General features: G+C 43.2%; 1 protein-coding gene across 8 annotated transcripts; it reads right to left on the bottom strand.

Annotated features, from left to right (window-relative positions):
• Positions 1-1,325: 1,325 nt before the first annotated feature.
• Positions 1,326-25,563, bottom strand: acaca (acetyl-CoA carboxylase alpha). 8 transcript variants are annotated; one of them, XM_085935133.1, is made up of 56 exons: positions 25,384-25,563; positions 24,284-24,545; positions 22,880-23,012; positions 22,630-22,768; positions 22,403-22,512; positions 22,243-22,324; positions 22,068-22,166; positions 21,803-21,909; positions 21,584-21,694; positions 21,288-21,497; positions 21,031-21,201; positions 20,280-20,441; positions 20,054-20,217; positions 19,810-19,960; positions 19,598-19,701; positions 19,280-19,507; positions 19,044-19,194; positions 18,833-18,967; positions 18,524-18,670; positions 18,256-18,444; positions 17,864-17,964; positions 17,611-17,699; positions 17,314-17,438; positions 17,059-17,172; positions 16,735-16,848; positions 16,577-16,666; positions 16,371-16,489; positions 15,465-15,488; positions 15,065-15,136; positions 14,008-14,151; positions 13,824-13,926; positions 13,624-13,731; positions 13,467-13,523; positions 13,156-13,200; positions 12,376-12,486; positions 12,118-12,159; positions 11,312-11,527; positions 11,081-11,236; positions 10,759-10,983; positions 9,869-10,024; positions 9,609-9,755; positions 9,215-9,484; positions 9,020-9,117; positions 8,789-8,909; positions 8,590-8,700; positions 6,777-6,920; positions 6,562-6,682; positions 5,692-5,788; positions 5,498-5,594; positions 5,266-5,401; positions 4,992-5,169; positions 4,804-4,916; positions 3,901-4,055; positions 3,513-3,683; positions 2,701-2,837; positions 1,326-2,581 (listed from the first exon to the last, which is right to left on the bottom strand). In XM_085935133.1, exons 2-56 carry the CDS (start codon positions 24,514-24,516, stop codon positions 2,455-2,457), a joined length of 7,260 nt encoding a protein of 2,419 aa, XP_085791259.1. In that variant the 5' UTR covers positions 24,517-24,545; positions 25,384-25,563; the 3' UTR covers positions 1,326-2,454. The 8 variants fall into 8 exon arrangements, with proteins under 8 accessions (XP_085791259.1, XP_085791254.1, XP_085791253.1 ...); XM_085935128.1 differs by lacking the exon at positions 12,376-12,486 and having other exon boundaries at positions 10,780-10,983; XM_085935127.1 differs by lacking the exon at positions 12,376-12,486 and having other exon boundaries at positions 25,384-25,562.
• Positions 25,564-25,695: the final 132 nt, after the last annotated feature.

Here is a 25,695-nt window from a genome sequence, read left to right as displayed (position 1 = left end):
TTACAAGGATCAAACAAAATACAACACATTTGCACAAAACCAGTCTTCATTGTTTTGGGGGCCACTGACAACAAAGCATACACAACCACAAATGCCAAACGCGCAAAGAGATGACAAACAGCTGGATGGACCCCAAGTAGAAGATAGATAATAGAAAGAAGCCCAGTTCCGGGTACCCGGGGACCGCTGGGATAGGCCAGCACGCCCACGACCCTCAAGAGGAAAAGCCGTTTGGAAAATGGGTGGATGGATGCATAATGTGAACAATTTTGAACCCGCCTCCCTCGGATGATCGGATGTCTGTAAAGATTATCGTGACGTGAGCGGTCAACACTGTGGATGGTCAAGACGGTGTGATGTCACAGTCACTAAAAGACACATTTGGATTGTAATTTAGTGAATTGCTACTTTGATGCTTCATATCCATTCATCCCATGAAAGAATAGTTTTAAACATCCATTGTCTAGAGCGCTTGTCCTCACTCTCAGCTGACTTTGGATGAAAAATTAGATCACAAGGACCATATAGTTTGACACTAAATTACATTGCTGCCTTAATAAAACCATCCATGTTTATCTGTGTTTTGGATTTTTGCATGTTAATTGATCATAGGAAATACATTGGCCCTTTTTATGTTACCTTTCTTATGAAAAAAGACTCGGTATTGTGCGAGTTCCCCACAACAACGCTGCTTTCTCAACTTCAATGTCTGAGGAAGAAAATGAATCTGCATTTTGTCACAGATCAAAAGAATTATCCCGCCGTGCACACCACCACGAATGAGTAAAACCCTGTGGGAGACAAGGGGGACCACGCAACACACATTTCCAATTATAGCACCAAATGACTTTCTTCTTTTTGGACTGCTCGTAATTGTTGTGGGTATTGGGCACATGCAACTCAATTTGTCTTACATATTTGTTGGTAGGACGATAACAAAGTTGACAGAGCCGAGGGGACGATACAAACGAAATAAGACAAAATTAAATAAATAAAAGGATGAGATAGCTCCCTCAGTATTTGTTTGATCCGTTTCATCCTTCTTAAGACTGTTGAAGTTTAAAAGGCAAAGGCGGTGGAAAAAAAAAAAAAAAAAAAAGACACTTTAATCGTCTTTGGGTAAAGGAATGCGAAGAGTATCATTTTGGTATAATCAGAAAATGTCTCCCCAGTGTAATAGTCCCTGTTCTGACTGCTCCAATTTGAACTACTTTCATTTCTGTATCTGTCCTGGAAATCATCATGTGCATTTACAGTATATAATAACTGCATACATTTAAAGTAGTACACATTTTCAGACCTTTTGTTGAAGACATGGCCAACAATTTAATGGGTCAAAGCTTTATTTAGATTGCTAAGATGTCATTATTTCACCATTATTTTTCAAGGTTACAACTAGTGTGTTCAAAAAAACAACTGGCTGGCAAGTCAATGCAGGTCAGGAAAAAAAAAAAAAAGGCACAGCAATGAGCATAAAGCTGTTTTCACATTGTACAATGAAATAACGAGGCAGTGATGTCAAACGCCGACTTTAACAATCCAGTATTCTTGACCCATTGTCACTCAATAGTTGTTGTTTTTTTTAAACCAAATTACCAGCAGGGAAATATTCAATTAAGAATAAACTGTTGTTACAAATAAGCAACATTTAGTACAAAATAGTATAAATATACAGTTAACACGGATTACAGTTTGACATTCGCTGACACTACGTGAATCACTGAACAGAGGTGATCTCATCATGTATTCAAAATATTTTCTATTACAAAGACAAGTGAATGAATGATAATGATGCTATTTTCAATGATTGTTTTGAAGAGCAAGAAAATGTTCCTTTTCTCACATTTAGTTTGTATCATCTCTGTGTGTCGTACCATTACCATTTCCCCATTCAATTTAACGTGTGTAATAGTGAGCCTGATGACATGGATACTACATTTACAGCAAGAACGGGTTTAGTTCTGTATGCCACGTGAACAGCGACGCAGTATAAAGTGCATGTGGAGCAGCGTCAAGTCAGAACAGAAGGGACAGCTGTAGTTTTGTGTTCACCGCAGGAGAACTGGGAAGCAGTCAGCGTCTAAAAGGGCTCCTTTTGCTCCCTGCTGTGCTCTTCTGTCCAAATGGGTTAGAACGTCCCTGCTATTTTTCTGCTCGGTAACTAAGTGCACCCTGGTTGGTAGTTTATGAGACCCTTTCTTGCCAAGGCTGCTGGCGTTGTCGTCAAAATATTTAACTACGACTATATTGTCTAAAAGCAGTTACATTTGAAGAAAAAAAAAATCCGCATTATTAGTTCACACCTCACGACAGATCAAATTGGTCACCAAGTAGTATTAGTGGGTCGTTAGAATCATTGCCAACGATACATAGGTTCCCCTGACGGCTGATTACTTCCGCTCCTTCCAACCTTCCTTCTTGCCAGCCCAGAGACGGACGGACGGGCTCGACGGCTTAGGAGGAAGCCGAGGTCTCCATAGTGGACAAGATGCGCACCACCTCAGCTCTCTGTGTGGGTGAGATGTGCTGGGTCATGTGCACGATGGAATCCATTGCCACCTCTGGGTTAGCTTGAACAAAGCTGTAAGCATAAGACCAAAAACAACAAGAAAAACATGGTAACTCAAGTGCATGTGGGGGAAAAAAATAATAATTTGATTGTCATCTATGGAAACAAAACAAATCTGAAAAGGGGTGAACCTGCGAATCTGCTTGAGGATGTGATCACGACGAATGTACTTGATGTTCTCATCAACCACGGACCTGGCTCCGTCGTCTTCGGCCAGTTGCCTCTCGAGCCAAGCCACCACCTCTTCGTTGTTGTCCCACAGATAGGCCTGCGTGATGTCATTGTCATGTTTAACCAGTGTGGCCATTATGACTAAATACAAGTCTGACAAAATTGGACTGGTCGAGTGTGCACAAATCAATACGAACACAAACAAAAGAAGTGGACCGGCTCAAAGTAGACGCATGACGTCTCGTTGATTTGGGCCTGATAGCAATATTAGTATTCATGAGTACCGGCATCTCTGATCCCAAACAAAGCCGGGCTGGAGGGGCTTAAAGACTTGAGGGTGGAGGGGTTTAATAGGCCCTTGCCTTTATATGAATAGCCCCGCTTGAGGTCCGCAAGAACATTTAATGCCCTTATTAATCATTTTTAATCTGTTTGCTTTTAATTAAGAGACAGCGTGTTGCTCTCCTATCAGCACGTGCCAGGGCTGTGATTAATTGTGGCTTAAGACACTGAGTTCTGATGGGGTTAGCGTTCTCGCAGACAAGAAGGCCACTTTGCAGGAAACATGGCTCCTGACAGATTCTGCCTGCCGGTCGGTCCTCGGAGGCGCAGACTGGGTCTGTAGTAACTGTGGTTCTTTTGTATCTTTATTGAAAGGACTATTTTTGTGGACAAAGCATTTCTATGTAGTACAAATGATTCGATTTCAAATAAAAAGGGAGATCATATTTTGAAAGACAAACATAAGTAAAATTGTGTATGGCTGTGTTACCTTGACAGCACCTTCCGCCTCAACGAACCAGCGGCGCAGCATTGCCTGGATTTGTCCGTCCGTCAGCTCGCTGTTGGCTGCTTGGATCTTTCTCTTGACCGTCTCTTCCAAGAGGAGGCGCCGCAGGCGCCAGTAGAAGAACTGCCGGGATGTTTGCCACTCCAGGATATCCTTCCAGAGGAAAAATGGACAAACATCTTGTTCATTAAATCATGTTGACATTAAATGTCACGAACCCTGTTCAAATGAATGTGATATTTGATGCAACATAAAAACAAGGACGACCCAACAAACATTAAAGGCTTTTTAACTCAGATTTGATTGTGACAAAACTGTTGACTTTTCACAGAGCAGTCTTTCAAGACTTTGAAGCAAGCAAAGCACCTACCGTGATGACGCCCTTCTCCTGCATGCGGCCCGGCGTGTCGTGTAGGTCTGCAAACTGGACGGCCACCTGGTGGTAGATTGGCAACAGAAACTCTTCCCGCTCTTTAAGTTTTGTCTCCAGCTCTTTACGGTCAGGAGGGCTCAACTCTGGGGTTCCTTTTGGGGAGAAGAGTCCATATAAATGCACCAAACATTGCTGTAGCTAAATATGTCATCAAAATGGCTGATTTGATAAAACTCGGCAAGACTCACTATTGAAACTTAAACTCAAGACCTGTACCACTCAGAAATAACTTTACTCTACTTCTTTTATTAAGCAGCTAAATTTACACATTGTGTGCGTGTAACCAAAACTGCCGACAAAATCATCACTGTGAAGACTGTCATTTCCTCTTGGAGAGAAAAAAAATATTGAGAATCAGAAGACAAATCACAATTTAAGTAGATGGAACGAATACCGTATGTCTTAATTGCTGGACGTAAAATGCAGCAGTGACTTAAGCCGCACTAACAGCGTTTTATTTAGCTTGGAGCTGCCGACTGATTTCTGTCAATTCCAATCTGTTTCTCTCAAACCCTCCTCAATAACGCGGCACCACTTTTCCCAAAGCGGCAAACGCACGCAGCTCCTGCGAGCTGTGAGTTAAATCGATAGGTTGCGCCAGGGAGGCAGGAGAGCTGACAATTGATCCAAGGCAGCTGTGATTGACACGTCTCTCAGGGGAGCGCAGCAAAGATGATACCATCCACAGATAAAGAAGGGTGAAGGTACACAGCCCCCCCCCCCCCCCCCCCTCCCAGTCCCCTGCTCCTTACTGACAGGGAATGGGAGGGAGAAGGACTACAAATTAAGTAGGCTGACGCCACTAAAGAACATTGATTGGAAGTGAAGATGACGACTGACCCAGACTTTCAGCCAAGCTCATGTAGATGGGATCTACTCGTCTCATGGTCTTGACCAGGTCCTTCCTCCTAAACTTGATCTCCACTGTCCCCTCAGGCTCCAGCACCCCACCTCTGAGCACACCAATGGCTTCAGTGGACCAAGTGTTAAGACAGACATGAATCTTTCTTCAATTGCAATCGTCTTACCGGCTGTCTTTGTCGGCGTACATCTCCATGTGACGAGGGTTGATGGTGGGATCTATGACCACCCAGGAGCCTCCTCGCAGTTCGGCCTGGGGTGGGATGTAAACAAGGACGGGCTGCTTGTACTCCCGTAGCCCATCCACAATATAGGCACCGAACTTCAACACCTGGTCATACATGTCTGGGTAAAAACGAAGGAAGCGAACCCATATTAGAGAATTGTAAATCATCAGTTGTAAATCAGGACCCCCCCCCCCCCACACACACACAGACTCACCTTTCATTCCTCCAGAAAAGCCCCTCCAGTTGGCAAATACAAAGAGAGGCAGCCCCTCTCTGTTCAGGTCCTTAATCGCTTGAGCTGTTTTGAAGGCCGAATCAGGGAACCACACCTGTCCCGCCTGCTGGATGATCTAGAGAGACACATGGGAAGATCACAAACACTCCATCTCGAGACAATGAAACACTTGGCTCATACTTGAGTATGCGCAGCGAGTGACCTGCCTCACCTTGGCCTCTGAGTCCAAATTAGCTGGATCAGCTGGGATTGACAGCTCCACTGACCTAGTTTCCACAGCAACCACTCCAGTAGGTATCCCACCCAGTCTGCGGGAATAGAGTATGAAGCACTGGCAGTGAGGAAATTTAACTACAACGCAAGAAATCCATTCTTAACTATGTTGTGTGTTTATTTAGGGCTTACCGAGCTCTGCCAACGACCACACTCTGAGCCCATGGCTGCATTATCTCCATGAAGGAGCCATGGTCAAAGAAGCCGCTCTGCCAAGAGCCTTTTGGATCTTCATACACATTAATTGAAGTGAGTGTTATTCGGAGAATAAAAAACAAAAAAAAACAGACAGTCACTTGTAAGAAATGTAAACAGGAATTCATTTCAGAAGATTCTTCTTAATAGAGTGGTGGAAAACAAAACAGGCGGGAAACATGATGGATGATTGGCTACAAAAGGCTTGCCAAGCTCTTTTTTTGCTTGCTAAACCCGAGAAACACGCCATACACCATGAGGTTACTGTTCAATTAAGACTTGCCGCTCATCCCTACCACCAACGTGGACCACTTTCTGCGCAATCCTTCGACATCTCTGTGCTCTCGAGCTATAATTACACCGTTACAGGAGCTGCACAGTCCAAGCTTGCAATGGGGAAACACATCCACATCCATTTTAGTGCTATCTTGATCTTGTCTCTTGGAGCATGATAGCAGACTTAACTGTTTCTCTTTTAGTGGCTACCCGGAGGCTCTCTTGAAATGAGTAATTGCAACTTCTAACTCATGGCACATTTGCTGGACATGATAAATCTTTATATTTACTTGAGGTAACAAAAAAGAAATCATCATGACCTGTGTCCAAGGCACTTAACTTAGCCCACTTAAACACAATGGAGTACTGCAAACTTGGACTGCTAGCTATAAAGTATCCAAATGTATTTATGAGATGCTTGATCAATCAATTTGAAATGACGCCCAACGGTATTGTCTAAACAGCATCGCAAGATGTAGTCACAAAAACTTCAGTTGACAAAATAGAACCGAAATATCAACAGGCACTTACTCGGGCTGGGACGACCGGCTAACATCCAACGAGGGTCATACGGTGCTTTTGTTGGCACAAATGCAACAGTTCTATCTATGGGGTCCTTGGCACTCAAAATTGGGACCGGACTAAATTTGCACTGGGGGAACAAAAAAAAAAAAAGACTATTACTCGTGTTTTTTAATGTATCACACCATAGAAATGAACTTAAGTCAGCAATATTTAGATCCTACCTTGGGCATGTAAGAGAGCCACTGTAGGAGAGTGAAGACTCCCTCAAAGTCATCACAAACAGTGCTGTGGGTCACACCATTGTTGTGCATGATTTGGATTCCACCAAGCTGGTTATTGGATGTATAAACCTCTCTGCCCAGCACCTGGCATCGGACGGACACACAACAAAAACATGAGTGTGATTGAGCACACGATACTTCCTCGGATTTGCTTTTTCAAACTACAATGTAGGGTTTTCGGGGGAAGCAACCGAGCTCACCCTAAGTTATTATGAAGGATTTGGATGGGAGCTGGGTATTATTATAATCACACAGGGGAGATTTAGATGACACACAGCAATGTGTTCTCAGTCATCCAAACATATTGTACAATATATACTATTATTATTTGTGTACAACAGGAGTGTTACATTGACTGTTTGAGTTTTATGTGTATACTGTATGCCCATGGCAACACACTTAAAAAAATAGCAATAATTTCCCATGGACAGTACTATCGATAGAATCAACCACACTACTTTTACCCGGCAAAGTGACCCTGAACCAACCTAAAGCCGTAAAGTCTTCACCTCAGCGCGCCCTATTTTCATAAGCAGGCAGGAACAGGTGGCAGGGCCCTGACATGGCTCAGTAAAAATCAGAGGCGGTCACTCCCTAGCCTCGGCTTTCACCTTTTCAGCCATCATTTACTTTCTTTATTACCATTAATGGTTATGTATCTGGCTACAAATCTAGGGCGCTCTCCTAAAGCTGTCAGGAAAGCCTGCGGCCCCAAGAAACATCGCAGTCACCTTGACACACACAAAGCCTCTGAGCCTCCGGCCATCGCGGCTTCATTAAGATTCTGCTGTGCAGAGACAGCAAGGGGATGTAGGAGCGGGAAAGAAAGGAGATCGCCAGGAGAGAGAAAAGAGAGGCCAAGTCGATGGAACAGCTCATTGGGGTATTTGTGCTAGTAGTTACTATCCAAAGCCCATGAAAATATGGAAGCTTTCTAGAAGCTAATTAAATGATGATCTTGAGGTGGCAGCCTCCTGCTCTCAATTAAGTTTCAGTTAATAGCCAGGAAGTCACATGAAGAATAGGGGGGGGGTCCTTGTTCACAATCTTACAAAAGTCACAATCTACTTAAACTGAAAGCATTTGGCTATTAGCCTGAGATGTGGATACTTCAATAACAACCTGTCTCCTCATAAACAGCTTAAAAGTGGGCTGGTCTAAAAACAACAGAGGCTTCGGCAAATAGGTGCGCGCGCCATCAGCCTGCCATTTGCATGATTTCTCATGCTGCTGCCTGTCAATTAATTTGAAATGGAGACATCTTATTACACTGACAAGGTAGATTGAACGGGGGTGAAAATAGGAAAAAAACAGGGGGTGTAGCAAAGCGTGCAGGCTCAAACACGAGCACTCGCACCAATCAACAACAAGCAGAAAACCTGTCTCAGCAAAACATTCATTTTAATGGAAAACAAATAATGCGGATGTCCTGCATTGCAGCCTCCAGCAAAGCAAATACAACTTCATGGTTCGCCTTCAATTATTTAACAATGACGGTAGGGGGTCCCGGGATTGCGAGGGTATCCTTGTGGAACATAACAAATTAGAAGGAGAGGGGGGGAAAAAATAAAAACACAACAAATCTGACATGCCACATCCACTGTAGCTTTCAGTAAAATTCTTTACAGCTCAGTTAATGTATAGCATAGTACTATAATTTATATTTTTAAACAATTAAAATGACCTGCTATGCTCTCAAAATAATAGAATAAAAAGATAAAAACACATTTTTAAGACAATGCTTTTGTTGTACCTTGTTGAGTGCTCCAGCCCCAGTAAGAATAATATGCGAGTTGTCCACCTGAATGGTTCTCTGACCAAGTCTCACAAGATAGGCTCCGATTCCAATGGCTCGGCACGTTACCTTTTAAGCGAGACAATCAACGTTAAGGCTTCTTGACACCAAGTTGACAGTTAAAAGCAGTGTGTGTTTTGCACACACATGCTCTTACCAGGTTCATAGTGATGATCTCCTCATAAGCCGCAGAGGATTCTCCAGCAATCATGCCGGACCCTTTCAGGTTCTCCACACCCAAGCCTTCGTCCTTTCCAATGATGTCAGTGATCTTATACCTACATGACAGCAAATCATGCGGATCGGTCTTTTCAGGAATGAGCGGCCAACAATTTCCTTTTCTACTTTTATCTTAATCACTACGCATACTTGAGTGATCTATATGTACCTGGATTCCCCCTCATCCTCCACATGTTCACAATGTACAGAGTTCAGGGCTGAGACCTTCTTATAATCCTGAGGTGTCAGGTAGAGATACTTGAAACCCTGCAGCGGCCATATGGTGACAGCTCTGTTACTGATATTGACTTCAAAATGCAGATGATATTTTGATCTTGAAAATTGAAGTAGGACACCAACGGACCTTGTATGGGTCAGCTGGATCTTCCCAGGCCACGTGGAACATGTGTCGGATTTCCTCAGCCAGGCCAATGCGGGCGCCGCTGTTGGCTGCAATGTAGATACGAGGGATGGCGCTTTCCCGGGCCATCTCGGAGGCGCGCAGAAAGAGCACATCCTCCTGAGGTCCGAATGAGCCAATCTTGTGTGTGATGTCATTACTGATGACGATGATCTCGCGTCCCGCAGGATATTCTGGTGTATGGAGGGTCATTCGCCATGCCACCATACCAATCTATATGAAAAATAAAATGGATCCATATGGAATTAAATAGGTTTACAAAAGGTTTTGGTTACATTTAAACCCCCAAAATATGCCAAGATTCATTTCAAATTCATTTCTTAACACAATAACAAACCTCATTGCCACCTGGTAGCCGGTTCATCTGCACCAGTTGACCTTGGGCGTCCAACACCAGCTCGGTGAAGGTAAGCAACTCCGATGGAAGAGGGCAAGTGGGTACGAAAGCATGTGCCTGGCTTGAGTGCCACAACTTTTTCAGAGCCTGGATATAAAGAGTTTCGTCAGATGTATTGATTGCATCAAAAGCAACAATTAACATTGACTTCAACGTAATGAATCATGCTCTGAACCAGTTTATGAATTGAAATATTGTACCTGTCTAAACATTTCTGGAAAGTCATAGACATAAGTAGTGCCCAGTGACTGTGCCTGAAAGCGCTTTGACTGCAGCAGGTCCTTGGTGACGTATGGCGTGTTGATGAGCATGCCGTGCAAAGGGCCCTGCTTGTCTCCATATGCCTGGAACATGATCTGCACAAAAGAAAGGAGGGAATGTAATAACAAATACATCAGTCTTTCTTGACAATCTTGGCATTTAGGTGACTGATTGAATGACAATGATGACTGGACGTCAATGAGCACTTCGTATTCCCACAGCAGCCACTTGATATGATGGAACCATATTGTGTGCACACATTCAAATAAAAGTCCCAAGCAGACACCTCAAGAAAGGTTTTTTTCTTCTAGAGCATGTGACAGCCAATCTGCTGTGATTTAAATTAAAAGATGGCAGTGCATGTAGTTAGCACATCCATCTCACATTCAGAAGTTGAGGGTTCAAACATCAGCTGGGGTCTTTCACTGTAGATGGGCGTGATGATAAAATAGTGCAATAATGGCTGGAAGCATCAAGTATAACTTACCTGATCACCTGATGGAGACACATACGGGCATCTCCAAAAATTAGAATATCATTAAAAAATGTAACATTTTGGTCACTCATTTCATAACATATAACATTTAATTTCACAAAGAGTGACATAATTCAAGCCTTCATTTGCTGCAAGTTATTAATATTAAACTTCTTCGTCATCATTTTTGAGATAGCACCACCAAATCCAAATATCTGAAAGCTAGAAATGTTCTGCTGTTTGAGAAAACCTCAAACAAAGAAGCCATGAAATTGAAACCTGAAAGTAGATGAGAGCTCCCTAATGGAACAGAAGCACAAAGCGGATGACATGGAAAATGTATGAGTGCCCCACCTGGCGGTCTTTGGGCCCCACCTGTCCCGTTCGGGAGTCGGTGACCTCTTTATAGAGGCTGATGTCCAGATAATAGCCGGATTCATTTGTGAGAAACAAGCGAATGGGGATTTGCTTTCCTGTCGGAGTCAGGCGGATGTTGATTTTCAGCTCAGCTTGCAAAACACGCAGTTTCCAAAGCCGGCTGCCGTAACGCATGACCATGGACCGAACAGACTCCTCGATCTGTTCACGAAGGCATATTAGGTAAGGTTGATGCTAGCAAACCACAATGGGGAAGATTACGCTGTACTTCATTTTACAATGGTCTGACATATTATACCTTTGAAGGGTCCATGATGACTGTGGGCACAAAATTGAGGAAGATGTGATTACAGTCCGTACGCACAGTCGTGTTGTTAAAAGCGACCTCAAGCTCATCCATGGCCTCAAGGAGCAAACGCTCAGCCTCATTGTGAAGGTACTCAAAAGAGGCCTCCTGGTAAAGGGAAAAAAAATAGAATCAGCAAGGAGTACAGCTGATCAAAAATATGGACTCAATTCCATTTCTTACTTTTGTGACTAAATCAGAATGGCGGATAATGGCTCGCACAAAGAATCGGTAGTCCGTAACTTCCGCTCCCACTTCCACGCGTGCTGCACCCAAATAGAGGTGCATCTTGTGGTTGGCACAGGGAATGGCCGTTAGGGCAAAGTTCCGCATTCGGTTGAGCTCCAGCTGAAAGGCTAAAGCCGGCTCCAAGTGCCGGTAGATTCTATCTTCCACAAACTATTGAGGAAAAAGGCACAATGTCATCATAAACAACAAAGCAACACACGCGTGCTTGAAAAAGTATGACCTTTTTTTTTTTTTTTTTACAAGGCAAGCACAAGGAAATACTGCTATTAACCCAGCTTATATCAATGGCAGTTTCAAGAACACCATCTCCCAATAAAAGTAGAAAGATGCCCGAGAGCTACACACAGTATTAAGTAAATGAAATCGTGGGCAATCTCATTCTCAGAGAGCCGCTAATGGGTGTCATTTCTCTTAAATGGGAGACATAATTAAAGAGTTCATTACTTTAATGAGTTTTGCCGGTGTCGTTGTAGTCAAACTATTAGGGCTAAGAGAGTGAAGGAGCCATCAAATTGTCTACAATGGAAGAAATCCAATGAAGCCGGGGGTGAAAAGTTGTTTCGACAATCAATCTAAAAAAAAAAAATAGTCAAGGTAATGTAAAGCGTTGGTGCTAAACTGGCTTTCTGATCCCTAATCCCAAAGTGTCCTTAAGCACCCCTTGAAGCAACTTTAGCTTTACCAGTTACCATGTTTTAAAACAGAAAACTTTAACGGTTTAGAATCAAAACACGTCTTACCTTATCTCTGGCTCGGAATGTGAAAAATTTGGGGAATTCTCTCTGTGTAGAAAATAGATGAAAAAGGGAAAAACAATAAAACATACAACAACCCCAAATAAAAACAGTATTTACGTATGCGCAACCTATCAATGCAATCACAAGAAGCTTAAAGAAGTTATTTGTACCTCACTGAATTTATTCTGATGGTAAGTACATATAAGAATAGTCTGCGTAGTAAAGTATACATTGCTTTTGCAAATGAATAAAACATGTTACTCTTTCAGAGACTCTTGATCCTCTAAATGCCCGCTTGCCCTGGTGAATGATATCAGATGAAGTGTTCCACAACAATGCCAGCCCGATTGGAGACGCTTTTCTCTCCTCATGCTACAGGATGAAAGCAGGCTCGCAATTGGACACAAACTGAAATCTCCACCGACACAATTTGACACTGATTACACATTCTGTCGAGAATATCGTAAATGGAGGAAAACATTTTTGAAGCGGAGTGCTAAACAAAAAAAAAAAAAATGAATTCCCTTTATTTAACGAGGGTCACGTAATGGCACTGACAACACTGAACCTGATTAGTTCTCGGACGCATAAGGGCCCATGAAAAGGGGTGGGGGGGGAGGAGATCAAACCCCATTGTCAAGAGGGTCAAAAGGCAGGATACTTCCCGCAATGCCCTCCTTATTGCTATTATCGCAATACTATTGGCATTTGGACCAAAAGTGCCGCACATGTGAATGGTAGCATTCATCTAGAATTTTTTTTGAAATCATTAAATACAAAAGTCATATTTGCCTTGAAAATGTTAAGCCGACACTGCACTGTTGTTGAATGATTATTATTTTTATAGGTTGCACTAGTGTAGAAATGTACAGAATCAAAGAGAGGAACCAGCACCAATCAAACACAATTATTCTGCATTGATTGAAAATGTTCAGGTTTGCTCGTTGTGGCTACAGAGTGTGCAGTATATGTATGTTTTTTTATGCAACCCGCTTTTTGTCTTATTTCTTGCTGCCCTCCATCCCCTTTGCCTCTACTTACATGAAACCTTTGGTCCACCTCATAGTTGATTTGCTTCCTGAAATCCTGTCATCATAAATGTCGCGAAAGCAAGGCATGCAAAGGAGATACAAGGAGAGACAAGGCTGAATTTACAATGCAAATTATCTGAAGAACACACAAAATATGCTGTGCACAAGTACCATTAGGGATTATTAGTTACTTTTATATACAAAGACATTTTTTTTGGTCAATTACAGCAGCCATAACAATTAAAAGGATGACATGCGAGGTAGATTGTGAAGCAAATAAACAGAAAATGAGAAAATACCGGAATACAGAACAAGTCTTACCTTCTGAGCCACAAGGAAAGTCAAGCGACGGATTCCGTGTTCAAACAGCAGAGATTTCTTAAATTGATTGGGAGGGGAAAAAAATAGAATGAGTTAGCCCAGGACAAAACTTTGAAAAATAAACAGCAGCCTTGTTGGTGATCATTCCACTTCCAACCTTTGACTGAGTGAACTCCCGAAACATGGCTGCCAGATCATCATCTTCCATGTCACTGTCGGTCTTTATAGCCACATTCAGTATATGGATGGGTTCATCTTGGGTGCTCTGGATCACCCCAAAAAAATGTACATCAGCATTTTCAGTTGCATCGCACGTAGTAGTTAAAGCCGTCTACAAGAACAATAAGCTTTGGCCACCTTGTTGTCCTCTTCACCGTACAGGACGGGATTGCCTCCCTCGGGAAAGGTCGGGCTTGGGGGAGGAGAGTCGGTGAAGCAACTCAACACATCCGCTATGTTCCTTAAAAACAGGCAAGCGTGCTTTAATCACCCAACACATTCACATTTCCCTTTGAAATGATTTCAAATTGTTCACACTAACTTGGTGAACTCCTGGAACGAGCGAAAAGAGACCATGGCGCCCATTCTTTGACAGGGGGGCGTAAAGGATGTGTCCAGCAAAACATCGCTCACGCTAGCCATATGCACCATGCCATAGTGGTTCAGGTTTGATGAGAATGATGACCTGAGGTAAAAGTGATTCAAATGAGAATCCACTCTTTGATGAGTGACATGAAGACATTTTCCATCCACCTATTAAGAATCCCAAGTGTAAGAGTTTTGAACACACACTTTTTTGATGCTATGAAGATTGTTACATTGAATGGAGCTCATCAAACAACTAGGAAGTAAGAACTTTTGAAGCAGCTGTTCACGCTATGAAAGATATTTGACAGACTGATTGTTAGTCAAATTGCACATACGTATACAATTTCCCATGTCCCCAAAAAGTATATGAGTGGAGGAAATGCACCGAGCATTGATAACCCATAGAGTGATGACAATGTGAAATTTGGAACCACTTATTTTCAGATTAGATAAGATTCAGAATTATACATGTTCTTGTTTTGACACATCAAAACCCCAGAAGGTCAAAATGTATTCAAGGAAATTTGAAAAGGGACATGCAATACTATTGGCATTTGGACCAAAAGTGCTGCACATGTGAATGGTAGCATTCAGCTAGAATTTTTTTTAAATCATTAAATACAAAAGTCATATTTGCCTTGGAAATGTTAAGCAGACACTGACTGCACTGTTCTTACTATTATTATAGGTTGCACTAGTGTAGAAATGTACAGAATCAAAGAGAGGAATCTCTTTGAATCAAGAGAGGAATCTCTTTGAATCAATCTTTGACCTCAGCTGCATTGACCAAAATGAGAAAAGTCATAATGCACAGATCTTGAGGGCTAATTTTGCAGAGTTGGGAGTAGGGCCGTATCATGGCCAAAGAGACCAAATTTCATTTTGTCATATCACTCTGCTCAGATTCAAAACATTCTCACACAACAAGGAAATACAAATAAACCAGTAGGACCCCATAAATGAGCTATAATGTTAATGTTACACCCACAGAGACTACTTTTGCATCAAACCTGTCTGGAGGGTCCAAATCTGACACAATTTTGCCTTTTAAAATGTCCAGGACTGAAGGAGCAGACTTTTTCCTAGCAGGACAGTTACATTATTGACTTCAGCAGATTTGCACGTTAGTCAAAACCTCTATAACACACACAAACACACAAGGACTCACAAGCAGACATAAAAAACAAAAGGCTATGAGCTGAGGGCCATGCTGTGACTAATGAAATGAATCAAGCCTGCACTTAGTACTTCTCCAGTTATTCCACCGGTACCATGTTTATTTGAAATTTAAAGAGCACCAAACTGCTTCATTAACAACTAGATGACTTTTAACATGAATCTGTGCTCTGGCTAAGCGTCCAAACCAGTCTATGCATGTAGTCTATGCAATAAAAAGAATGTTTACAATACCTGTTTAGAGTGGGGATGTTCCCTCTGCAATCAAACAACATCGATTACTATTGGGTTAGTGGCAGGCATCGGGACAGGAAGTCAGTCAAGTTGCAGCAGTGTGTTCATCTCGGCAACGCTTTACTATGCACTAGTCAATATCTAAACGAATGCAACCGGGAGTCAAAAGGTTGAGCACACATTTTACTTCTTGACTGCTCCCTGTACAACATGCATCATGAGACATTTAGGCTGCCTTTTGTTGAGCTGTGTTCTCAACTAAGGCAGAAGAGCACTTCATGCTGGTTTTTAGAAACAAACAAAACAGGACGGTTATTTCACAATCATGACACAAAGATGTAGTACACATTAACATGCAGGATGCACATTTCCTCGCAACGGCGGTAAGTAAGTCACCATTTCATTCAAGAGTGCAGGTGTCCCTAAAATTGTGGCTGTCATAGGCATGTTGAGAGTTTTGGTCAGTTAACTGTCGGACTTGAAGCCAGCATACGAGTCATGCGCAGCAGGAGCAAAGTCTCAAAACAACCGCAACACAATCACGCACTGGGATCACAAATGCAACAGAAACGCCATGATTCTGAGCTACAAGCATGTTCACAAGAACAATCCTCAAACGTGTCCATTTATCCATGGCAACAGTGCCCCCGAGGATGACGAGCTAACACGGGGTACTGCAGGAGGGAGAGCTTTGATTGCCCGCACACACACACACACGTTTTAGACCAATCAGTCAGGTCTTGCTTCTATCTACTTAGCAAATAGAGGAGCATTAACACGATGGGGCACAGCTGGGTCAAGCAACCCACCACGGAAATATGAACATAATAGAAAGATGCATCCTGCAGAGGAGAGCAGGAGGCAAAGTGAGTCATAAAACTGTTAGCCTTTGGGCATGAGTGATACCTGTTTGGGTGTGAGCTTGGGAGCATGAACTGGAACTCAACTATACACGTGTTGTCCTTCAACTGGCGATGCTGCACGCTGTTGAGCTCATAAGCGATGTACGCTCGACGCACATACACCTGCGGGTCGGTCGGAGATGAAGGTGCATTATTATACATTTGTGAGCATTCATAATAAATGAGGGCAAAGACAAATAAGGATCTAACCTCAAGGGCGGCCATTCGGACAACCTGATTACTGTGGTAGAAAAAGTTGGGCAAAACATCGAAGATGGATGTTTCGGAAAGGATCAGTTTCTGGAAGACCAATGTATGGTCAGAAACACTTGCAAAGTCCATCACATGTGCAGGTTGCTCTTGCCTACCTGGAGGTTCTCAATACAGAATTGGTGGCCGTACATGTCAATGGCAGAGAGGAAGATGGACTCCACCTGGTTGTGGCGGAGCTCATAAGAGGGGAGGTGAGATGCTATCAACACCTGCAGAGAATGATATTATTAAGGATTTCATACCTCATTGAATTTGATTATCTTCAGACAATGTCTTTTATATGTTCATACAGCGCGCAGCATAAATGAGTACACCCCGACTGATTTGTTAGAAGACATTAGCCTTTCTTTCAGGATATATATTTTTATGGCACACAATACTAAAAAATACACAAACATTTTTTGAACTGAACAACCAACCTGCCGTGCACGAAGTGCCACCTTTGCGTTTGTTGTCTTGCTGAGTTGGGTGAATTCTGTCAACATGGCCATCAGTTCTTCTGTCAGTGTCGGATCACGGCCACACAACTGGTCCTGAGGAGAGGATACACAGTATTACTGCTTCCAGAGAATAAAAACACATTACCAAGTGTCTGCATGCAGTGGAATTATTTAAAAAGCTATTGAAATAAATACATTAGAGCTTGGGGGAGTAAAAAAAAAAATGATACTTACAATCAACATTGTAACCAGCAGGTTCTTTTTGGTGACTTGGGCATGGGAGAAAATGTAGTTGAGCACATTTGCCATGTCACCTTTGTTTTCTTCACGCAGGGCAAACACACATTTGTCATAGTGTCCTATCAAACAAGCAAACACACACTTGTCATTGTGTCCTATCAAACAACCAAACACATTTGGACCACACAACACTGAAACTGCAGCCACGCTGTTGTTCATTGTGAGAGAGTGACATCAAACGGAGAAAAGTAGCATTACATCAGGTCATGGTGTGGTGCTACAATTTCTCACCATTCTGAAATTGAATCTCTACTTTCAGGTACTGTCGAAGCAAGTCGATCACCACTGCCTTCATGTAACCTCGGATTCCACTCCGATATCTGTGATAAAAATCAACAACATCGACAGGTATGGATAGATGGGGCGAATTGTAATCAGTCTAACTAATATCTTAGACTAGTCAAACTTTTTTTTTTTTTAATACAAGACGGCATTGTAGACAAGTTGCAGGCGAGTGTTGGAAAGTAGAGACTAAGGCGCTTACTTTTGCACCAACTGAACAATGCTTTGCGTGTTCATAAAGAAGACTTCTCTTTCGGACTTCTTGTTAAGAGTTGCAGCATGACTGTCTAGGATGTTTGCAATCTGTAAAGTTGGGAAACATTCAACATTAGCATTTAGCCACACCAGCAACTATTTTACAAATCTATTGACTTCATTTTTCATCATGAGTGGATGAGTCCCAGATAAATAAATGTAGTGCTTTTCTGCCACCTTGTGGCATTTATAGGTACATTATAAAGCTGTTTTTTACTACTGTATAACAAAGAACATACATGCACATGATTGACAAAATAGTAAATATTTTTGTGATTTATTACGACAATTCTGCAGTGGTTCAGCATTGCGTGTGTCGGCATGTGTGGTGTGGACCACCTGCTGACTGGGGAACTGGCAGAGCACTGAGGTGATGTTGCTGGCATACTGCGCCATCTCCTTCTTGATGGCTTTCTCCACAGCAGGGGGGATGCGACCTGAAACGCTGGTCATAATGTCTTGAAGCTCCAGCAGTGGCAACGAGGGGTCACGCATGGTTTTCATCAGCCTTTCGACCCACTCTTTTAACTGGGAATACAAAGGTTAGCGTGCTCAAGAAAAAGCCTGCATTTCTTTTTCTTTTTTTATGTTTGTTTTGAGATTTCACCTTGGCGCTAAAGAATGGCTCAGGGAGACAGTAGCCATTCATGACGTGAACAAGGTGATCCAGTGTGTTGTGGAAAACTCTGTGCAACTTCTCCCCTCGCAGAGCAACGGCCTGGGTCGAGGGCAAAGTACCTGTATGCAGGTCGGCCTGCAGAAACAAACAAATATTTGGAAAGCCAAATTTGCTTCCCTTGTTCAGCATGCATATAGATGAACTGAAAGAGAATAAAAATCACTGCAAAGTAGAAAAATGCGCATTTAAACAGGAACGCTATCAATTAGGCGAGCAGAAATTGCGACTTGACATCACCTGTTGGACCCGGGTGGGGTCATCGAGCTGAAGTTTGGCGATGACGCAACCAGGATCCAGCGATGCTCCGGCCCGCTTCACATAGTGAATACAACCGGACTCAACAGCTGTGAGGGTCATGACCATCTTCATCACCTGCAATCGCAATCGAGACAATCGACTCAACCGAAACGCATAATGCGTAGTCTGGAATGCAAAAAAGATGGCGTACCTCTATTTCAGCATAACACTGGCCAGCAAAAACATGACCACCGTCTTCAACTGTGTACTGAATGAGTTTTCCTGCCGAGGGAGATCGCAACAGCGATGGGTCGTTCTCCTTTTCGAAAACACAGGTCTTATTACCTATGGTGATGCGATACCTTTGGAGAAGATAACCAGTTGAGTTCCATCAGCAAATGAAGCTTATCTTGGTAGTACGAGATAGCAAATAGATTTTTTTTTTACCTGTCTACCTCTTCCTTCATGTAGGTAGTGTAGCTGCTGCCATCATAGGACAGCAACAAACCTCCATCGCTTAGCCGATGGACATCCACTTCGACGGTGGAGTGGTTCATGATTAGCACATACGAATTGGGGGACTGGCGAGTCACAGTCAGGATGTACTTGATGCATTCATAAATCAACTCCACATCCACCGTGTTGAGAAGTGTGTGTGCTGGCAGCACCTGACCCCTGGAGGCACAATGTACGGAACCTATGAGCAGTTTCTCTTCAGCATTGCACTCGGAACATCGTCCGTAGTGCTCAAGACGGTATGCTTACCTCTCCAGAGAATGCAAGAAAATGGACACGCTGTTCCTCAGAGTAACATCTGCCACATGAAGAGCTCCACTCACAAGTCCCAGCATCGTGTCAGGACGCTCAGCCTGAATGGAACAAATCATTTTGGAACGGCACGGTACATCATTTGGTTGTTCCGAATTTTGGGGCCACTGATCATCTTTTGGGGACTAGCATTGATAGCAACTGCCCACCTGCATTTTCTCAGAGATCAGCCTATCCAGCCAGCCCGTGTCGATGGTGTTGCGCTGAAAGGTTTCTGTTTCCAGCAACTTTATGAGGTATTCCACAGTAGTCCTAAAGTCTCCTCGGATAGACAGCTCTTTCAAAGCGACCACCATGTTACTAGGAAATCACACATTTCCCAAAATGTTACCATCAAACCAAGCAGATAATAAAGGATTTCATAAATCCGGTAACAATGTCAAACACACTCACGAGATGGCTTCTTCGCGATTCTCCCCCCAAGAAAAACAGTGTCCAAATTGGGAGTCTGCAAACTCATGCAGTCCACCAGCAGCTGCAACACTGAAGTAGCCCCACACGTTCTTATTGCTGCGAAAGTTCAGCTCTTGTACTGTTCCGGAGCTTGGCTTGAAACCCTGGAAAGAGACAAAATTGGATCAGAACAAACATCCAGAACTATGAAGAGCACTAAGCATACCTCATCTGGATTTTCACTGGTGATACGAGCTGCGATGACATGTCCTCGTGGGGAGGCGACTGTCGACAGACTCTCAAAGTCGATGGGAGAGTCACCCCAGGGCTGCGTCCCATAAAGCATCCTGATGTCTTTGATTCGGTGAAGAGGAATGCCCATTGCAATCTATAAAAAGACCCCAAAGTTATCTGGAATCACAGATGGCTATTCATTTATCAATACGTTTATTTTTGTGCTTGTAGTTCCAGTGGCGCCGATTGAACCGAGGCGTTTTAGACTGATGCTCGTGACTTTATCTCCATCGTGCAAACAAAACTGGAGATAGGAATATTCCAGAACTACGACTTTAAATCTCTCAGTCAACTGAAATACACTATCTAGCAAAAAGATACTGAGCACTCAGTTTGCTAGCAAAACGAACACGCGTGTCACTCTCAATAGTGATGTCCAATCAGCTCAAAAGTGGCAGCTTCCCCCACAACGCTGCCCTTCAGCTTGACTGCCGCTGACCTAAATACAAGCACAATTCTGAACACAGCGGGTGCACACCATGTGACCAATTGCCGCGTCAACCACTACATCGGCAACACTGATGGCTCACTTGGGCAGTTAGTTGCCATGGAGACGAGGCCCTCGTCTAACATAGACTATTGGCTGCAATCAAGCACAAAAGTCAGACGTAATAGGCGTGTTTAGGGCTTGACCTTTTTTTTTTTTTTTTTTTCACACCAGCCCAACTGTATTCGGAACTCACTTGCAGCTGGGCAGCGGGTAAGTTGACATCAGCCACCATCTCAGTGCAGGGGTGTTCAACCTGCAGACGAGGGTTGAGCTCCAGGAAGTAGAAGCTGCCATCTTGGCTGTAGAGGTATTCCACTGTGCCCGCACTCACATAGCCCACCATCTTTGCCAGCTTAACAGCACACTGGATACAGAACACATTAAATGTGAGGACATCATCCGTTTTCTATAGCTAGGAGAAAGTAGTGCAATCTCATGACGTATATTTACCCTTTCCATATCCTCAAAGACATCCGATGTGGCGATGGTTGCAGGCGCCTCCTCTATAATTTTCTGATGTCGCCGCTGGACTGAACAATCTCTGCCGAACAAGGAAATGGCATTGCCGTATTGGTCTGCCAAGATCTGAACCTCCAAGTGTCGGGCATGTTTAGCGAGCTGCATGACGAACACGGGGGAACCTGGAACTTCTGCCTGGACCTAGAAGCAGCAAAAAATAATAATAATAATAATAATTTAATGTATAAATTTCAACAATTAAATCATGGTGGTTCATTTTGACATACTTGTCTGTATAGGTTTGGGAAATCATCTGCGCAATTGACTTTACGGATGCCTTTACCTCCCCCTCCTTCTGAGGCCTTCACCATAACAGGGTAGCCAATCTTTTCAGCAGCCTGTTGGTGGACACAGACAGCTTTGTCGCATACGTGCAGTTTTTCGCAGCCCACTGCAGCACATGTGACATTGGAGGCTCTGAATGCTCACTTTGACAATGCACTTACTTCCAAGCCGTTGTCTACATCCTGGATGCAACCGAGTTCATACAAGTCATGAGGAACGCTGATATTTGGTTTCTTTGGATTGCCTTCGGACCATTCCACTGTCAGGCCTGGAAGAAAGAAACAGTAAACATTTCTCAGTCCATTTTCTTAAAAAGTGAAAAATAGAAAGTGTATGTATGCATCAGTCTTCTCCATTATTTCTGAGTCTGAGGCAATGCGGACATAAAAAGGATCTTCTCAAGTGTCATCCTAGCAGCAATCCTACCTGCTCCACTCCATGGCAAAGTGGGGATGCCAGCTGTCTGAGCCACAATGGAGGAAGCAATCTTATCTCCTAGTGCCCACATCGCCTGACTGGGCGGGCCTGAGGAGGGAGCGGGCAGTCAGCATTATTTCAAGCTCCAAAGTTTAAACTTTATGTCAGGAAAAACGTATCTTACCCATAAAAGCAATGCCGTTCTTATGGAGCAGCTCTGGCAGTTTGGGGTTCTCTGAGGCATGACCCCATCCAGCCCACACAGCCTGAAAGACAACGTCTATAAATTAGCCACCTTAGGCATTACAGTGCAAAAGAAAGGTGTGTTAATTGCCTGGGGGTACCTGCACAGGTATTCGTTTTGCTATGTCCAAAATGAGCTCCACATTGGCATAGTTGTTGTTATTAGTCCCCCCTGGCACAGGCACGTAATGATCTGCTATTTTTATGTACTCTGATGGGAAAAAACAAACCAGAGAAATATTACATTTTAACATGTTTCACGTATGCGTTATTGGCTGAAATTCTTGGCCCAATGAAGTTGTTTCAGGATAGTCTTGCCAATCCTCACCAGCGTTGGCCTTCAGGTCCTCCGGGGTCACCATCACCACAAATCGAATTGCTCGTTCGTTCCGAAACATCTCGTAAGCCCAGCGGCGGATCGAGCGCATGCACTTGACTGCGGCAATGCCATTATTGGCGATAAGCACCTGGGAAAGCAAAAATATGATTGTTATAGTTCTGCATCATAGTCTGTGCTAATGACAGAAACTAGCCTTTTTTTGCAGCTGGCACATTGAGCATGACAGCAAGACACTTACCTTCTCAATGACCTTGTTGCCACCAAAACGTGTGACAAACTCAGCAGGAGATGCCACAGTGAAGTCCCTCTGCAGGTCGATTCGTCGGCGGTCACGATTTTGCTTCATCAAGTGCAGCCCAGACATGCTCGGCCTGTCAACAGAAGTACAAACATTTATTAATGTCACCATTCTGTGCATAAAATGTACCTAGCTATACACAGAAGAACAAGAAACCTACTAGGTGCTCATTTTCAAAAAAAAAATTCTTGAGCAGCTTTGTAATGTTATCAACAATGTCAATAATCACATGGTTGTGGACGCAGGAGCTTTGGATTCCAGAAGACTCAAGTCAAAGCTGGTGTTTGCTTCGCAACATTTAACAATGTACACAGTGCTCAACACCCACGGCACCTTATAATTATAATACATACTTGTAATACTTTGTTCATTTGGTAGTTCCAACCTGAGCAGCACTTCAGGGACATATTCCATATTGGATTTCATCGTATCTTAGAAAAAGCTCGACTTGGCAAGCTTTTTTTTACTCAAGCTCCACCCAACTGAGGATTTGTACAGAGGGGAGGGACGTTACACTGAACTGCAGGGTGTGCCAGTGCCTGAGCCCGTTTGGCTGGCTGGTTTTTGTGGCCTGATGTTTCTGCTTGATTGTGATTGCGTGAACAACCTCCACCCTCGACATTACTAGGAAAGTAAAAACACAACACACTTCTGTTTCCTTTGATTAAAATCCACCTCAAGAGCACAATATTATAAATATTGTAATATTGAAAGAGGGCAAAAAAAAAAAATCCTTTTGAATCCTTTTAAAATGTATGCCATAAAACAAAATTGATTATTCCAGACCAGATGTAAAATCTTATTTTCAAAGTCAAACCACTACTAAATGACCCATAACACCAAAATTACTATCTGAAGCTACAAGGTTGCATCAGCAAACTGAAGAGGACCACAGATGGGGCATTCAGGAATATGTATTGCTCAATCTAAATTCCAGCACTTTCCGGCCAAACCGCGCGCAAACCAAGGGGACATAGAGGCACACTCTTCAGCAGAGAGTACCCAATGAAAGCACATTTTTCACACATGCTGTAAAATCGGCAAACCATAGGCGTGACACTCCAGGTGAAGTCTCCCTAAGTGTGCCACACAAGTGTTTCATTGGAAGGTAAGGTAGAGGTTTGGTACTCTTAGTAAAGAGAATTCATTTGTCGGTCTCAATAGATTTTTTTATTGACCACTTTAAAAAAACGTTTGATCTCACAATTTTTGCAAAAGACAATACTGTACCGCAAAAAACATAGTTTGATCTCACAATATTGTACCGCAAAAATGAAAGGGAATCAAAAAAGTTTAAAAAACAAACAAACGAACCGCACTTCATCATCAGGTCTGGTTTCTAACCTTATATTGTTGTGCAGGGAGCCATCAATGTGTTCAAAGCTCATGTCATTGGTGCTATCCGAGCTCCCGGAGGAGGGTGACAAAGAACGACTCTCCTTCTCCTCCAGCTGTACATCCGGCTTCCCTTGGATTTCATCTTCTGAATTCTCCTCAGACACCGATCCCACAATGAAGTGGGGGTGTACCGCCGCCATAGCTGGGTGCTTCTTGGCAGGATTTTCCTGTTTTGCCATGGCTGGGGGACACACACAGGCTGCAACCACTGGACAAGGAAGAGAAATGACAACACAAGATATCAATGGCGGCCAAGAATCTGAAGATTAGTACACAGTCAGCTGGCGTGTGATGCTGTTTGACATGTTGCAAAATTGGCTTGATTAACAAGTTAGCATAGATATTGCAACACCATACATAATCCAGACATGGATAGTCTGAACACAAAGCCAAGCTTGTGGACAATTAACTTCTTAAAACACTGTGTAAACTTGGATAGTTTGATCTTTGGAGAGATTATACATGTTGGATAGTTCGTAGAAGCATGCACAGATTTAATACTAATATTGCATATCCATACAGCTTTAGACAACAAAGACAAAAGCTGACACAAAGGAGCCATTGTTTTTTATCATAAATCCATCAAGGGGTAATGCGAAACAAGATGCCTATGATCATCAATCACGTGGACACGTTCGTCACCCCAGCATCTTAGGCAAATGGACAATTGTGATGACAACACAGAGCTCCAGGAAGGACCAGAAAAACAACCAGAGTACTGCGATCAAACACAGTCTGGGCGGATGAGAGAATTAACACGACTGAGTAGAAGCATACAGAATTCCCCAATAAAGAGGGAGCTTCTTAGACAAGTTGTCATGCAGCCAGCTTTTGTCCAAACTGTCCACTGTCACGTAGTAGCTAATGATAGCTAACGATGCCGTTTAAGCATGAACACGAAAGCTAATTCTGCATAAATGCTTGCTAGCGAGCCAACTATAAAGCTCATCGATGCAGTAGCCGGTGTCTCGTCCTCGCGATCCGCGGGACGGTGATGGATCGTCCGTTTAAGCGGCTCGCTAAACACGTTTTCAACGTCTACTCACCGGTGGAGATAAACCGGTACGCAATCCTGAACAGTTGAGCGAAGACTTCAATGAATTAATAGATTGCAGAAGCCATCTGCTTCCGTGGTGAAATCACATCATGCTGCGGTCACAGTTGCCGGCGGAGAACATCAGAGTGTGGGGCGATGTGACGATACTCAATGGGGTTACTTTTGTGCATTCCCCTCTGACCCCAACTTCCGACAAGAAACACGCGAGATAGAAATGACCCCGCCCCGAAAACGCCCCTTGCGTGTGTGGAAATAATAATAATAATAATGTAACAATTATCCGTTTGAGATGCAAATTTTA

This window comes from Syngnathus leptorhynchus, chromosome 17 (genome assembly GCF_054491065.1).
Source record: "Syngnathus leptorhynchus isolate UIUO chromosome 17, UIUO_Slep, whole genome shotgun sequence".
NCBI classification, from domain to species: Eukaryota; Metazoa; Chordata; class Actinopteri; order Syngnathiformes; family Syngnathidae; genus Syngnathus; species Syngnathus leptorhynchus.
Note: the sequence above shows the minus strand (reverse complement) of the source record. Positions and strands in the feature narration are given on the sequence as shown.

Coding starts and splice junctions, on each gene's coding strand:
- acaca (XM_085935133.1), bottom strand. CDS start 24,516: ATGGCAAAACAGGAAAATCCTGCCAAGAAGCACCCAGCTATGGCGGCG. Junction 16,667..16,734: donor TCTGTATTGAGAACCTCCAG/GTAGGCAAGAGC, acceptor TTGGTCTTCCAG/AAACTGATCCTTTCCGAAAC. Junction 10,984..11,080: donor TCATCATGGACCCTTCAAAG/GTATAATATGTC, acceptor CTTCGTGAACAG/ATCGAGGAGTCTGTTCGGTC.